Source organism: Nycticebus coucang, chromosome 7 (genome assembly GCF_027406575.1).
Source record: "Nycticebus coucang isolate mNycCou1 chromosome 7, mNycCou1.pri, whole genome shotgun sequence".
Taxonomy (NCBI): Eukaryota; Metazoa; Chordata; class Mammalia; order Primates; family Lorisidae; genus Nycticebus; species Nycticebus coucang.
The window spans coordinates 135,330,103-135,346,340 of NC_069786.1; the positions used below are offsets into that span (position 1 = coordinate 135,330,103).

Here is a 16,238-nt window from a genome sequence, read left to right on the forward strand (position 1 = left end):
CTGATCTGGGACCTCAGTGGAGACTTAGTCATCACGGACGGTTGTTAAAATCCTGAATCACTGAAATATATACTTAGATTCATTTCTAAATATTTAAGAAGGCAAGTAAATAACTGTATTTAATAAATTATAGCCTTCTGTAAGTTAGGGAGAACTTGAAACGAACTCTCTGGTGCCCAAAGCAGGTTAATTCTGACTCAATTCATTAGAAAACTCACAGCAACGTGCCCCTCCCAAACCTGCAGTCACCCCCGCAGTTGCCCCTGCGGCCCCTGCCCAGGCCCAGCCCGTGTGTACACCTGTCTGCCTCCTCCTTGCTCCCCAGCTCTCCTTCCTGCCGGGAGCTGAGTGGAAGCAGGCCCTCAGCTTCCCACCTGGCTCTGTCCTCAGCCCGGGCACAGGGCACCAGCCATGCTGTGGAGGACACGCAGGAATCCAGGAGCGCAATAAACGTCCACAGTGCTGGGCTGTGACTGCGCCAGCTCAGGGCCCCACCCTCCTCTCCACTGAACACCTGCATGTGCTGGTGCTCCTCCAAGTGACCCCACTTGAGGGTGCTGGTGTTCCTCCTAGACCACGGCACTCCTCAGGGTCCACAAAAACAGGAGACCAGAGGTGCTGAACCCTGCATCCTGGTTCCCATGATGCCTCCAAAGCTACCCTCCCTTCAAATTCAGCCACCCTGGTGCTGCTCAAGTCTCTAGTCTGTCCTGACCCGTGGCTTGTGGGCTGACTGTTTTAGTTGTGTGCTTCTCAATCCAAAAAAAGCACTTTGATGCCCATGTGCCTGCTGCCTCCCTGCCACAGTGCGGTGTGCAGGTGACCTTGGAGTCGAGCTCAGAGCACCATTCACTTGTGTGCTTATGTTGTGATGCAGCCTCAGGAACAGGCTCCAGAAGAGGCCAGGAGAAAGGCCTGCAAGCCAGCTGCCCGCTGCCACACCCCGAACCAACATGCTCACATTTGCAGGTGATGTTTGTGATGAGCTCGAGGACAGAGTCTACATGTTTCCCTCCCCCATACTGGAAATTCAAAAGGGAAAAGCAAGTACAAAGTGGGGTCACTGTAGTCCCTTTAAGTGACACTCAGTGCAAGACAAAGAACAGAGACAGCAGCTTCACACTGACCTCGGCCTGGATGCTGGGGACAGTGGGGGCGAGCCCGTTCTCAGTACTGACGTTCCCGGAGCTGTTGCTGGGTGAGCTGGGCCCGGAGCCTGGGGCGCTGCTGCAGGCGGAGTCTGTGGGGGAGAGACAGCCGTCAATAGTGCCACTCTGGGTGGGGGATGAGGGGCTGTGCTCGCCTATGGCTGGGGGGCCTCTGCCATCAGGGATCTCGGCCTGTCAACTGCTATTGCCAGAAGCCCCGACAAGAAGGAATGTGGCCAGGGCTCCAGAGCAGGGAATGGAAGCTGGTTCCCACTAACTTCATTTCAGTCTTTAAGACAGGCACACTATCGGTTTGATACTTCTTTTGAATTTCAAAATGATACTAAACCCCAAAAGATAAATCTTTAAACATATTGGTAATCTAACAATAAAAGACTAGGAAACACAGAAGCCAAGTGACTTTGAATAGCAAAAGGTCAAATTTACTGTGTTCACTAAGAAAAGCTTAGTTCAGAATAAAGCAATAAAGCTGTTAGCGTCTGCTCTGAGCTGTATCTCCTCTCTTCCCCTACGTATTAGCCAGCATCTAGGGGAAAACACGGCTAGTGGCTTCTGGGATTTATCAGTGCTATCTGAAAACACACACCAAGGTATTCTTCAAGTACTTTCAAATAGGAGCTAGACCCCAGCAAAGGGACCAGGCTCTGCTCCGAGTGAACCATGACCTGGGAAAGGGACACTGCTCACTCCAGAGACCCGGTGTCTACAGCAGCCCTCTTCCCATTCTTTGCAAATTCTGAGGTTCTCAGTATCCATGACTATAAGGGTAGTTTTAACTTTTTATGTTTGGTCTAATGGCAACCTCTGGTTAAAACATTTCCACAGAAAACACGACGTGACCCATCTTCCTGAGAGTCCCAGAAGCCACGTGCAGTACCGACTCTTGAGCACTGAGAACCTGGTGCTACTCGCACAGCTACAGGAGGCAGAGTGGAGGACACTGGCAGGGAGTTCAGGGACATTTTCCCCAGGAGGCTGCTCAGGTGGGCATGCTAAGTCAGAGGTGAATGGTCCCCAGTAAACCCTCTTGCAAGGCCTGGGTCCATGCCCTACCCCCGTCCGGAGCCCACAAGCTTCGGGCACCTACCCTGGCTGGAGGCCAGGAACACAGAGCCAAGTGAAAACTGGCTCCAAGTATAACCCGAGGACAGGGATGATGGCGGCCTGGGAGCTGCTACCCCACAGCTTTTCCTATTAGCTCACTGGCACCACCCTTATCACGGCTGCAGAGAAGAGGAAATCAAGACACAGGGCAGTGCCGTCCCTTGTCCCAGGTCACATCCATGTTAACCTAGCAGGGCTGTGGGTGTTCACTTCCTTGGTGACCAAGCTGTCCACCAGGGAAGCCCTGGGTTCACACCCTTGGCAGGTATACATACCTTGAGGGCGAACCGCCCCATTCACACCAGAGCCCTTTTCTCTGCTCCTACTGAGCCCTTCCTGGGCTCCGAGGTGTGGGTTGAGTTTGCTGTACCAGTGACAGTGGGCATGGGCCCTCCCCTCTGTTTTTGCTAGTCCCATCTCACTCCCTCCCTCTCACCAAACACTGAACCCATCTTGTGAGGTCACGATTGTTTGCACCTCACCACCTAGGGACTGCTGAGATGCCTCCCGGGCTGGGCCGGTGTCTGCAGCTGCTCAGGGAGCGGGAGTGCTCACCATACCTGCCTGTGACCCAAGTGCAGCCCCCCCGCAGCGGTGCCCAGACCCTGGCGCTCTGCTGACAGCCCATCTCCAGCCACACACCACGTTCTGATGAATTTCCCTTGACACGTGTGCCTCCTGGGAGTGTCACCAGGTAAACACTTTCACGCACATACATGAGAAGATTTGGGGCCATAAAAAACATCTGGCATTTTGTCCACTTTTATTCAGTGACACTAATATCTTTTTCATTCATCTTCCAGAACTTGTTCTAGGAAAACCGATACTATGTACAAGTGCATTATCATCACATTTATCTAAGCAAAATGGGAATATCAGAGGCACCAAAAGTGCTGTGGCTGCTGCTACATGAAGAAAGGAACCAGCCACGCAGTGTGGGTACAGACTAGCCCTGTGAGGTGGGCACAGGAGGGCTCGGAGGAACATGCTGGCCGTGAACAGTGGACACGTGAACAGTGACTGTTTCTGGGCAGTGTGTCCACGTGACTGATTTTTTTTTTATGCTCTGTACGACAAGCAAGGATTTAACTAGTGACTGAGGAAAAGCAGAGTGTGGATGGTCCCGTCCCGGGGCCTGACTCAGGGTCCTCCCTGCACACACAGTGGGCCTGGCTCTCCTTTGCTCGAGGGCCCTTCCTGCCCCAGCACATCATGGGAGGCTCCAGCGCCCATCCAGAAGCCTTCAGTCCCTGTAGTCTGGAAACGTAGCTCCGCTGATGGCCCTGCTGCATTTTCGTGGCTGCGGTGCCTGGGAACTGCATAACCTGTCCTCTCCCCTCACATTGGCCCAGTCACAGTGCAGGTGCCACCACCCCCAAAGCTCTGCCTAGCCAGTGTGGCTCCCAGTGAGGACTCTCCATGACATACTCGGTGCTGATCAGAAGCTGTCACGCTTGCTTTCTCTGCTGTCTCACAGGTGACAGGTTGGTTCTCAGATCAAACAGTAATCTCCTTGAAGGGAAGAACGTTGTCTCACTTGTAAGTCCAGCCTGGACTCATGGACAGCACTGAGCCAGCCCCAGCTGATGGCCTGAGGGCAGGCTTAGAGCTCAGAAGCTTGCTGAGGCCCTGACCCACCACCCATGTGGTGAGAAAAACTCAGGATCCTGGGCAGCACCTGTGGCTCAAGGAGTAGGGCACCGGCCCCATATACCGGGGTTGGCTGGTTCGAGCCCAGCCCCGGCGCAAACTGCAAAAAAATAAAAAAGGGTCCACATGCCTGTCACAGCTGCCCAGGCAAGGCCTTGCTTAAAGGAGCTATGGCTGCACTTATGTTTAAAACAGTTTTAAACTCACATGACCCCTCATTTGAGCTGAATCTTCCCAAGTTAGACTTAAGATCACAATTTTCCTTGATCTTTCTAGATAAAGGACTAGAATGACCAGAGGGAAAAAATCCACATCAAAAAAGAAGAAAGTGACAAAAATGGGGCTCCTGTGGCATGAGTGTGTCAGACTTCTTGTTTTAAGAGACAGTCTCACTTTGTCGCCCTCAGTAGAGTGCTGTGGCGTCACAGCACAGCAACCTCCAGCTCTTGGGCTTTGGAGATTCTCTTGTCTCAGCCTCCTGAGAAGCTGAGACTATAGGCACTTGCCACAACGCCCAGCTATTTTTTTGTTAAAGTTTGGCCAGGGCTGGGTTCAAACCTGCCTCCCTCGGTATATGGGGCTGGCGCCCTACCCACTGAGTCACAGGCGCCACCCTCAGACTCCTTTTTATACAAATGCACAAGTATCCAGAACTGGGCCCCCAGGACAGATGCGGCTCCAGACAGGGAGCAGCCCTGGCTCTGACGGGATGCTGGCTGCTTACACATGTGGAGGACAGTGCCCAGGGGCAACCCTCACCCTACCTGGGACAACCTGGCACAGCTCTATTCAGAGACCAGCCACCAAGTGCCTGCTGTGTGCTCACTGCCTCCCGTGTCCAGGCTGTACCTGACTAGCCCCTTCATCCTAGTGCGAGGCTTTCAAAAGCAGCGAGGAGTGCTTCCCCAGGGGAGTGGGGCCTACGGGGGCTGTGCCCTCGAAGGCCAGGAGGCCCTCCAGATGGGCTCTGCCAGCCGGTCTTTCTGGGCATCCGCCACTAGGTGGGGGCCAACCACAGTGCATCTGTGAAGACAGAGCTGAGAGGATCACTCCGCTGGGGCTGGGGACGGGAGGCAACTCTGGCTAGGGAGGATCATTTAATAGGCAGGGAGAGCAGGCAGGATGTGCAGGTTCGGAGAAGCCTCCATTTAATGCTCCTCATAAGCACCTCCTATTTTCCTTCCCAGCCCTGGGCCCAGCTTAAACCAGCTCCAAGTAACTGCTGGGAGCAGGAACTCAGCTGGGAACTCCTAAGCCACCAGTGCTGGTCCCAGTGCCTGGCTCTGCTGCCCCGCAGGAGCAAGACCATGCTGAAGGCAGAGGGCATGAAACAGAGGGGGGATTTCGGAGGGGCCTAGGACAAGACCATGGCCATGGGAGGACCCTGTGGAAAGGACAGCAGGGCTGTGTCCGCTTGGCTGACATACCTGTGACATCCAAAGGACGCTTTTTCAGAGCAGTGACCACTGGCCCATCTTTCCTGCGTAACAGGGGGCTGCTCCGTCTTTCAGCCACCTTCTGCTTTAGCCTAGAGCGTAACTTCAGATTGGGTTCAGAAGCTGCACAGAAAGAAGACATTGTTACAGCCAGGCAGACACAAGGTTCAAGGTTATCCTGGTGGGGTAAAAGTTGCACACTGAGAAAGTATTTGCTTGACACTGATATGCTATTCTGGGGAGGGCAAAGGAGGCCATAACGCAGCCTGCAGGCAGTGTGTCCCAAATTAACAAATGAAACATACGTGACACTAGCTAAGTCTCTGGGAAGGAGGTGCTGGTGGCTGCTGCTGCATTTACCAGTAGACACAAGACTGATTTACTGGGCATGGTGGGAAGCTGGTGAGCTGTGACAGTCACTTTATGGCAATATCTCTTAAGTAATATTCTCTTAAATAAATCACCCATATCATTAAAAGTGTGGACTCACAAAGCTGAGAAAAAGTGACAAACAGGAATGGCTTTAGGGGCTTGACTCATGAGTGCTACAACTTCTGAATTACACACTTCTATGGTCCCCTGCATACAGCCACTGCTAAGAATGGCTAGTGTGGTTTCCATAGTGGGAGGGCGTGACTCCACCATTCCCTGAGAACAGGCCAGGGTCTGGCTCCCTCAGCTTCCACCTGCCCACAGGACGTGGCTGTCGGACCTGGTTTGCTTTTTCTTGTCAGCTCTGCCTGTGTGGAGGATGCCACGGGTGAACACGCAAGTTATGCCACCACGCCCACTCCTCTGCACTTAGCTCAAACCTCCAGGGCGGGCACACCTTGGGAGCCTACTGTGCAGCCAGCACTGGGATGAGGCACAGGAATCCCAGGCCCAAGGAAGCCCCAGCTTTCAGAGTCTAGGACACCAGTAAGCCACCAGCCAGGCATTGAACATGAACCTTTGAGTTCTGAGGTTGTTACCTGACCACTTTCAAGGTCGTACCACCTGTAGATCTACAAATTAGTGAGATTCCACCTCCTGGTGTTTTTGATGTCAGTACCTCTAATCTGCAGGAAGTTTCACTGCCTCCAGAACAACAAGTAACATGACTGCCCTCCCCTGAAACGGGGCTAAAATAGGTTTGAGCTACAAGAACCAGGCTTGTGTAAATCTACCCTTTCTGGTGAGCGGGCCGCCTGAATGCTTTACTTCAAAGGAAGCTGCCAGGTAGGGCGCTCCTGGGTGGGCCCTCGGGACAGCAGGAGAGGCTTCTTGCTTAGGGTATTAACAGCAGGAGTGGTGCTTTCTGCTCTGTAGCACCAGGGCCAGCTGAGACAGATGAAGGGCTTACCCCACACAGCCCCGGGGTTAGGTGGAAGCAGCGTCTGGCCTCAGTACCTGCACCTGTGAAATAGGGCAGATTCCCAAGTTCCCCTTCCACTTCCACTTGTGTTTCTAGACATTTAAAAAATGAAATAACAAAAGCCAAGCCCCAAACCCCACCTGGTTACTTACTTGACAAGGAAACGATACAGTGCTCTCCCACCCTGCCCACTGCTGAGGTGTCAGCTGGAACCCCCCATGCTGCTTTGTGGCCACTTAGGCTTGGGGACAGAAGCCTTGGACCACAAGGAGAAGCCACTCTGAGACTCGGTCAGCGTGCACCTGCAGAATGGAGCACAGGGGTCTCTGGCCCTGCGTGGGGGGGGTCCCCCTCTCGGTGACGGCCCTGATGCTGTGGAGCAGGCCTGTGCCCAGTCACTTCAGGATGGCCACCATCTGGCCACACTACTATGAACCAGCTCCCGATCTCAGGCCCTGTAGCTCTCTGTGAGACAGACTGGAGGTCATCTCACTGTCAGGCCACTGACCAATGACCAGCTGGTGGCAGAGCCTCCCCCTGCATGGAGCCCAGACCCTAGGGACTTACAAACTCCAAAGGACACGCCCCCAAGCCTGCCACCCACCTCCCAGGGTGGCTCCTCCCGGCTGTGCAGGCCTCTGCCCCACACTCCTCCCCAGGCTTCCCTGACCCTGCACCACACCCCACCGCCAACCATGACCACAGCCCCATGGCTGTGTCCTTCTCACAGCAACCATCCTGTACCAGAGATTATTCCTCCTTTCATCTGCTTACTCTCTCCTTTCCTTCCCACACTGAACACCTGTAAGTCCTCCTGCAAGGAGGCAGGACTCAAAGCAAAATGGAAATTGGGCTGGCCCCATGTTTATACTTGATTAGCAATTTCCAGGTAGGGGCATCAGAGCATTATACCAAGTGGAGCCCTCAGGAGCTGGCTATACCCGCAGGACAACTGGAGCCACACAGCAGAGCAAGAGGCCAGGACTCTCCATTTGTCCCTTCTGCCCACGGAATCTACCCACCAAAGCAGAGCCCCTGGATGGTAACTATAGACTGAGGACTGAGCAGCAGGGACTCGGCGTGGAGGGGGCTGCTGGGGCCTGGCCCTTGGAGCCCTGGAGGAGACCTAGGGAGGACAGAGAAGCCCCAGGGAGCTCAGAGCCTCTCCCTGCCTGGGCTCGGAGTGGAGTTCACAAGGCTGTGACTTCCTGCCTCCCTCATTGTCAACTGGAAAAGCCTGTTCTATGATCATGTCAGTCCTTGCATATCTCAAGCTTAGAGCCTTAAGCTCCAGAGGGAAGACACAGTGGCCTACCATGCTAGCTTTTCTCATGTTTCTAAAGCCTGCATGCTGCCTGAAACCCCAACAGCCCCACTGTGGCCAGCTGGGCTCAGGACCCAGGTGAGTCTGCACCTGGCCCTCCACGGGGTTCACAGGCTCCTCTGCACACAGCTGCATCAAAACTCATTCAGCCCCCCAGGCGGAGATGCCTGCAGCTGTGCTGCACCCGCCCCAGGGTTCCATGGGTGCCAGCAAAGACCAGGAAAGAGGCCTGGGGAGGGGTGGCACCTGGCCAGCGAGGGACTGCAGAGGCAGGGAGGGCACCGACTCTTCTCAGAGCAATGTCTGCTCCTCACGGAGAACAGGCAGCGGGGGGGGGGGGGGGGGGAGGGGTGCAGGGGGTGTTTCTCCTTACAGGTAATCAGGTAAATTACAAATTTAGGCAGATAAAACATGCCAGTCTCAACCTTAAACTCCTTCACAGTCCCCAGCTCCTGCTCCATCCTTCAATAGGAAGCAATTGCAACTGAGATACAGGCCAACTGTCCCCCAACTCAAGCACCCTACACCCATTTCATGAATGGCTTTGCTGTCACCCGAGAGTTAGTTGTGGCATAAAACCACTTTGGAGCTGGGATGATTTAGCTGTTGGATGGCTGGTTTACAGAGAGACATACGGCACCTGGCGCAAGTGTGGCGGATGGCCTCTCCAGGCCATGCTGCTTTGCTGGTCTGATGCCAAGCGTGGCAGCCGAAGAGGAAAGGACCCACCATTTCAGCAACAAAGGACGCTGAGGACACAGCCACAGCAAGCGACACACAACGAAGCCAGAGAGAAGGAGCACCACTTACCCCGCCCTTCCCCGAAGTCCTGAAGTGACAGTGCAGGAAATTATTGAGAGCATAAAGCCACAGGCACAAGAATAAAAGTGGTGAAAGGATTGAGGGAAACACTTATAGTTTTCAAAAGGAATAAGGAAAGGATAAAAAGATGAAAAATGGAAGTGAAAAGGTCCCCCATCAAATTAATGAAAACTCCAGGAGAGAAGAGAACAAATGGAGTGGAGTAAATCACCAGCAATCATTCAAGACATCCTCTTCTGACTGAAAAAGGAAGCCCCACCGGGTGGCCCTTGACTACATCAGAGCTCTGGAGACAAGGACGGGACCTGGGGACAGCTTCAGAGTCTGCAACAGCCACGTTGAGGGTAAAACCATGACCTGTAAACCCTACAGGAAGTGACTTCTGTGCCCAAACTGTTCCCCAGCGGGAACCAGCAGAGATTTACCAGCACGCAGAGCCCCCAACACACGCCATGCACACGTCCTCAGAGTCACTGCAGGTTGTTTAATTTGCTGTGAGCATCGTCCAAGTGATGCCTGCAGGCAGTGTCCTCCCCACACCCTGGCTCCTACTCACTCCGGCCTATAGTATTTCAGCTGTCACCAATCTCAGCACAATTTTACTACTGAATAGTGGGAAAATGCACATTGGAGAAGATGAGTTCAAATCTCTTTGAGGGCTATTCATGTTGGAAAGAGTTCAAGTTTGATGTCAAAGACAGAAGGACAGAGACCATGCAGACCACCTCTTCTAGGTTTCTTTGGGAAAGAACAGAGACTTTTAAAAAACATTCTGAACACAATTTCTTAGAAACACACAGCTGATGGAGGACCCAGTGCAGCACAGCCTGCTCTGGAGGCGCCTGTGTGGTGGTGGGGAGCTCAGCTGAGTGGGCTGTGCGGGCACTACAGAGACGCCTCCATCCTCGTGTGCTCAGAGGCAGCTCAGGAAAGAACAAATCCCACCGCCCTTGGCCCCAAGCACCAGCTAAAGGGACGCTGGCCACACTACACTGCACCTAACAGGCATAAAACATCGTTAGCAAAACTGCAGGGAGTGTGAGCACTGTCCATTTCTGCCTGTTCCCACCCATCTCTCTGGCGATTTCCACGTGGAGTGAGACTTACAGAGAAAGCAAGGCAGTGGGCTTGGGGGTGGGAGTAGGCACAAGAGAGCCACTTCCCAAACTGCAGGGCTGAACGTGAAAAGCTCCATGGTCAAAGTTCACCATATGGAGATACTCTGCACACAGGCACAGAGTGACCACGTGTACTAACCATGTGTACTACTGTTCAGTTTGCTGTGCTTAGAGAGCCGCAGGGGCTTACGAGTGTTGGGGCTTGACTGATTAAAGAGAACCCAGCCCGGGCTCTTGGGCTGCTGGCCCGGCTGTCTGTCTGGAGGCACCTTGTAGGGTGGTGTGGTACTGAGATACGGCTACAGAATGGGAACCTCGTGCCCAGAAACCAGAGCACTGGGGTTAGGGGTTCTGGAAAGACCACAGACAAGGCCTCAGGCTGCTTTAATGCAGACAAGGGCAGACATAGCCTGGCCTTGACCTCCACCCTTCTCTGGCCTGGCCCCATGGGGCCGTCCTGATGTCGGCCTTGGCTCACTTCATTTTCCTCCCTGCCAGGTTGGCGGCTACTGAGAATCTCAGCCCAGTGCACGCCCAGCCCAGCAGGTCAGGGCCTGGGCCATAGGATGTGTTGTGTAAAGACTCGCCACTCTCCACGTGGTAGATCTATCCACTGAGGTCTTGCAGCACCTTGGGAACAATCACTGAGCATATCACTGCATGTTTTCAGGCTGAATTTGGAAAGAAGAGTGATTGGTCATAACCCACACTCCTTTGAAAGACAGCATGGGCTGTGTGTCCACCTGATGGATACCCCTAGCAGAACATGGACAGGATGCACCAGGAGGAGCATCAGCACCAGCTGCCTCTGTCTCCCAGCCTCACTGGAGGTGGTGTGAGGGGGCTGCCTGCAGGGGCTCTCCACAGGGACCCGGCCTCCCCCTTCCTTCCCCTCCTACTCTATGTGATCCTGACCTCAACTTACTCCTCCAACTCCTGCTGTCTCCACTGCGGCAGTGATGGAGCTAGTCCTTCCTGGACTGTCCTATGATGGCAATAGCACTCCTGCCCTCACAGTACAGCCTGGCAAATGGACAGCCAGCAGGCAGCGAGGACCAGGCAAGCCGCAGGGCCTACGTACGTCCTGCCTCACTAAACACATGGGAAGCTTCCCCTCAGTAGAAGGTGACTTACATACTACATATCTAGGTTACTAGGGGCTGTTTTCTATGGGCAGCTGTGGCCTTGATGACTGATATCAAGAAGTGCCATCATAGAAGGGCAGAGCTAGAGCAATGGAGGCTTGGCCGCAGAAGCAAGTCCGGGGGCTCAGCATACATGGCTGATCGCTCAGGTTAGTGCAGGGGCCAGCAGTCCCTAGGGCCAGCTTGGCCTACTCCCTGTTCACAACCAGCTGTGGGAGTTGGGCCCCAGGGGCCAGGCTCACAATTCTGGAACATGCTCATGTTACCCACTTCTCCCTGAGTGTCAGCAGTGGGATTTTGCTTCCTTCAAATAAACGGCAGGTATGACCCACATTAGTGTGCCACCAGCCTGCCCCCATATAATCCACGTCAGAGCCATGGCCCACGCCACCAGCCTGCCCCATACATTCCACGTCAGAGCCATGGCCCATGCCACCAGCTTGCCCCGTACAATCCACGTCAGAGCCACGGCCCATGCCACCAGCCTATCCTGTATAATCCAAGTCAGTGCCACAACCTGTGCCCTCAGCCTACCCTGTACAATCCACATCAGTGCTATGGCCCATGCCACCAGCCTACCCCGTACAATCCATGTCGGTGTGATGGTCCATGCCACCAGCTTGCCCTATACAATCCACGTCAGTGCCATGGTCCACACCACCAGCCTACCCTGTATAATCCACATCAGAGCCATGGCTCACACCACCAGCCTGCCCTGTAGAATCCACGTCAGGATGATGGCCCAAGCCACCAACCCACCACAATGACAATCAGTATTCACTGTCAGGACCATGTGCTCGAGGGGCCTTTCAGGGTCCTGAACAGGGGGTTCCACATGGGCACGCAATTCCCAGTGCTGGGGTCCAAGAAGCTGCAGTGAATGGGAGAAGCCTGTGCTGGCCAGATGGCAGCCACTGTCCTGTCTCCGCCTCTGTCCTCACTGAGAAGTCACATAAAAGGGAAACTGAGGGGCGACGCCTGTGGCTCAAGGAGTAGGGCGCCGGTCCCATATGCTGGAGGTGGCGGGTTCAAACCCAGCCCCGGCCAAAAACCACAAAAAAAAAAAAAAAAAGGGAAACTGAGGAGGAGTCATTATAAAAAGACAGATGGCAACTAATATCTTTAAGAAGCCAAGATAAAGATGCTACTGGAGAAAAACGAAACCCCTGAATATAATCGAACTCACAAAACTTTGCTTCTGTAACTGGAAGAACCCTTTCTTTGTCTGCATGAATGTGGCCTCCCACATATTGCTGAAATGACATTTCTTGATAAGCCATTTGATCCAGTTGGGGCTGCTGTGCCAGGGACCCAGACAACTTCCTGGAACATCTCCTCTCTCATGGGTATATTTAAAAACACACGTTTAGCACCTCTGCAGAGTCTTCATAAACCCAAGGCAGGGTAGGCCTGGGGGCCACCCAGGAGCAGTGAGACAGGACCAGGCATCCTCACCCGAGGCCCATGCTGGGTTCTGGTGGGAGGCAGGGGCTCCTTCAGTGGAGACACCCTTGTGGTCAACCCCCAGGAAAGGAGCAGGGCCTCCAACAGGAAGGCAGAGCTGGGCTTTGAGTTGAGGAGTTTGACTCTGGAGGGTAGATTTGGAGGCTCTGTCTAGACCTGAGCTCCTGGGAGGTGGGGCGCAGGCAGTGAAGGTGAGCCTGAGGCTGGGAAGGGCCAAACTCTACACTGTGAATGATGGTGCTTATCTCCATGTGGAGCTGAGTGGTTCTGCCTGCTGACTCACCTGGGAGCCTCGAGGGGAGGCTCTGGGAGATGCTAAGTCTGGAACAGGTCACTGGGTGGAGATGGGATCAGGAAGGTGCTAACAGCTTAGGAGATGAGAGCAGGAACGGACCTTGATCTGGTCCTTCTCTAAGAGATTTGCATACATTAGCACATTGATTTCTCATAAAGTCTGCAGGAGAGAGGGCTGTTTTACAGACATCGTAACTCAGGCACAAGAAGCTCAAGAACTCCCCTAATTCACAGGGTGGTGAGTAAAGGAGCTGGGTGTGAGCTCTGGCTGCTGGGCTGGCCACACAGGCCAGGGAAGTCTTAACTCCCTGAATTTGTAAAAGCTCAGAAGTTGCTACATGTTTTTTATAAGGGAAATGAGACACTTGAGGTGGTACAGGTACATCCACCAGCATCTGGTGTGATGAGGAGACCAGCAGGAGAGTGGCCGAGCATGTCACATGATCACGTCTCACCCGAGTGTCCTTTAAAGGGTCAGAGACGGGTAAACTGCATGCGAGGTCAGAGTCAACTAGTGTGATGTCAAAAATCATGCAATGCTTACACGTGCATCACAATTACTGAAGATCATCATTCATTCACGGTACGTCGCAACTAACGTTTCATTTGATTAGTCCTTCACATTACCATGCTTGTACAAGTGCACAGGTGGACTTGCTTTAGTGACATCAGGTGTTTGAAAGTAAATGTATCAAGGTGGTGACTACACAAGATTCTCTTAAGTGATTTTAAAGATTTCTCTGAAATATTTATATTATCAATATGATTAATGTGCTAGTAATACCTTTTTAAAAGAATGGACACTGCGATCAAGCATTAATTAAGTTCTTCTGGAACACGGTGTGTCCTCAATAGCACTTCCCTACACAGGAAGAATCTTCTCTCCTGTTCTCCTAGAGGCCGGGGCTGTATGGTAGGTCAGAAGCCAAATGGAAGGCTGGGGACTGCTTCTCAGAGGTGATGTGTGGGCACAGGACAACAGCCACAGCAACTGTGAGATCAGCGGGGCCCTGCCTACAAGGGTACCGATCTCAGGCCACGTGGCTTCAGTGGACAGCAGCAGGACAGGGCCTGGGCAGAGTGCACACTCTCATCCTGCCAGTCTCCCAGGAGCCCTTGCTACCAACACACTCATGCCGAGTTTCTTAGTACAGGAGCTGATTATGAGGTAGTCTGGAGCTATTTGGGAGTCGGGGAGGAAGCAGGGTAAGCACCTCTCGGACCACCCCAGCCCTGCTGTTTTATCGATAGTGGAGGGTGCATGGAGTTGCAGGACAGCTGCTGGGGGCCAGCTGGGGCAGATGTGCACTGTCCTTTCCTGGGAGCTTGGGGGTGGGGGGGAAATCAAGTGCAGCATTTCAAGAAGGCACTCTGTGCCCTCGCCTGCCACCACCTGTGTCCACTGCTCTAGGGGCCTGCTACCATGGTCATCACACTCAGGACCAGAGGAAACTCTGCTCCTGGCCACATAACTGTGGTCCTTCTACCAAATACCCAGAAGCCCTGAGGCTGTGGGTGGGTTAGAACCATTTTACTGATGAGAAAACTGAGGCCAGGGGAATGCACGGAGTCTGTGGCAGGACACACAGAACTACCAACGGGGCGAGCACTGACCAGCCGGGCTGTCTCGGGCCGAGTGCACACCCACCCTTACTCCCTACTTTGAGCCACTCTCCAGCCAAGGTCCCTCAAGGTGGGTACCTCCTTGACTCGGTGTCCCCCGGGTCTGTCTCCCAGCACAGGACTGACACTCTGAGGACTGTGGTGTTGACTAAATATGATTAGAAAGGGGACCTGGAGGGCAATCTGTGAGAACTGGCCACAGAGTCTCCTATTAATGAGCACACCCTTCTGGGAGGATTGCTGACACCTGAGGCAGCTCTCCCTGCTGAGCTCTCTGGGTGAGACTCCAATGCATTCTCTGCAGACCGATGACCTTTCTGGGAGGATTGCTGACACCTGAGCCAGCTCTCCCTGCTGACCTCTCTGGGAGAGACCCCAAGACCTTCTCTGCAGACTGATGGGCAGGAACCACAGGCTCAGGCCAGCTGACCAGGGAAGGGCAGGGCTGCACATTCACCGATAAAGGGTGAGAATGATAACTCGACCATGGTAGGATCCTTGTCCCTCTGGCTTTGCCAATGTGCTGACCGTCCAACCATTTTTCTGCTCTTGTGAAGAGTCAGTGTTGTCTTGGCCACACATTAAATACACAAGGGCAAGCGAAAACTGATTAGTTTAAAAAAAGAAAGGTCTCTGAATATTTTTCAGGATATCTGACACCACAGATCAGCAAAAAAAAGTCCTGTGTGTGGCCTGCAGGCCACAGGTTGACATCCCTGCTTAACATCACTTTCAATAACTTTGGGGTTCTAGCACCAGGGACACTGCTGTCCTGATCTGGCCCCCTGCACGGGGACGTCACTGTCCTCCTATGGCCGTGAACCATGAGACTGCAGGCCCAACAGGCTGCCCTGAATAGCTCAAATATTAGTCAAGTCTCACTCAGGCCCAACCAGATGCCTCCCAGCTCTCAAATATGAGTTAGCCCTGGTGCAACACCAGACATCTAGCAGGGGCAGCCCTGCCCCTGGAGGGACCCTGCCAATGTCTGCCCCAGGCTCCTATCTTTAGGATGGCAGCAGCCCCCAGCATTCCTCACAGAGCTTCCCCACTCAGGTGGACCAGCCTGGCGACAAGGTGTCACATGTCACCTAAAGAAAACCAATGTTTACCTGCTTTAAAAATCAGTTTGGAAAAGTAGGAGTACACACGAGTCTCATTTCTTTTGATCATAAAGAGAATGCTCAGGGATTTCTGCTCAAAACGGTGCTCTCACGAGAGAAGCCAACACAGTGCTTCGAATCCTACAGGCAACCCCCCGCGTGAGTGGCGTGGAAGGTGCCATGCGGTTCCTGGGCCACGATGGTCTTGGCACTGACCTGTCTTCCTAAGAGGGAAGTCGTCTTTGGCATCGTACATTCCCAGCACAGGGTGGTTGTAGGAGGCCGACACCCCGCTCTGGGGTGGAGAACTCTGGTCCAGGGAGCTGTGCTGCGTTTTCCTGGGAAAAGGTAAAGATAAGACGGTCTAGTTTGCGTGGACCATTGCCGGGTCCATGAAGCCCCACACAGTGCACGTGGGAAGCCCAGCCCCACCTCGACTGCCAGCCTCCCGCTGGGCTAAGCGAGCAGGCCCCTCCTTGTAGCATTGCAGGCCTTGTGCCTGGCGGCCTGTTCTCCAGCCAGCCCATTCCTCTGCCTGGTCTGTTCTCTGACCACCAGGGTCAGCACTGGCCACACACACAGGCCGAGGAGGGGCACAGGAACACATGGGGGCTGTGTGTTCACAGGTTGGG

General features: G+C 53.8%; 1 protein-coding gene across 3 annotated transcripts in view; it reads right to left on the reverse strand.

Moving 5' to 3' along the window:
- The window catches only part of HDAC4 (histone deacetylase 4), a 319,199-nt gene that overhangs the window by 69,944 nt on the left and 233,017 nt on the right, over positions 1 to 16,238 (reverse strand). For all 3 annotated transcript variants that reach the window (XM_053597110.1, XM_053597111.1, XM_053597109.1), the window contains exons 7-9: positions 15,823 to 15,944; positions 5,351 to 5,482; positions 1,128 to 1,240 (exon numbers count right to left, since the gene is read on the reverse strand). In XM_053597110.1, the coding sequence (XP_053453085.1) occupies positions 1,128 to 1,240; positions 5,351 to 5,482; positions 15,823 to 15,944 (367 nt within the window). The remainder of the gene's footprint in view (positions 1 to 1,127; positions 1,241 to 5,350; positions 5,483 to 15,822; positions 15,945 to 16,238) is intronic.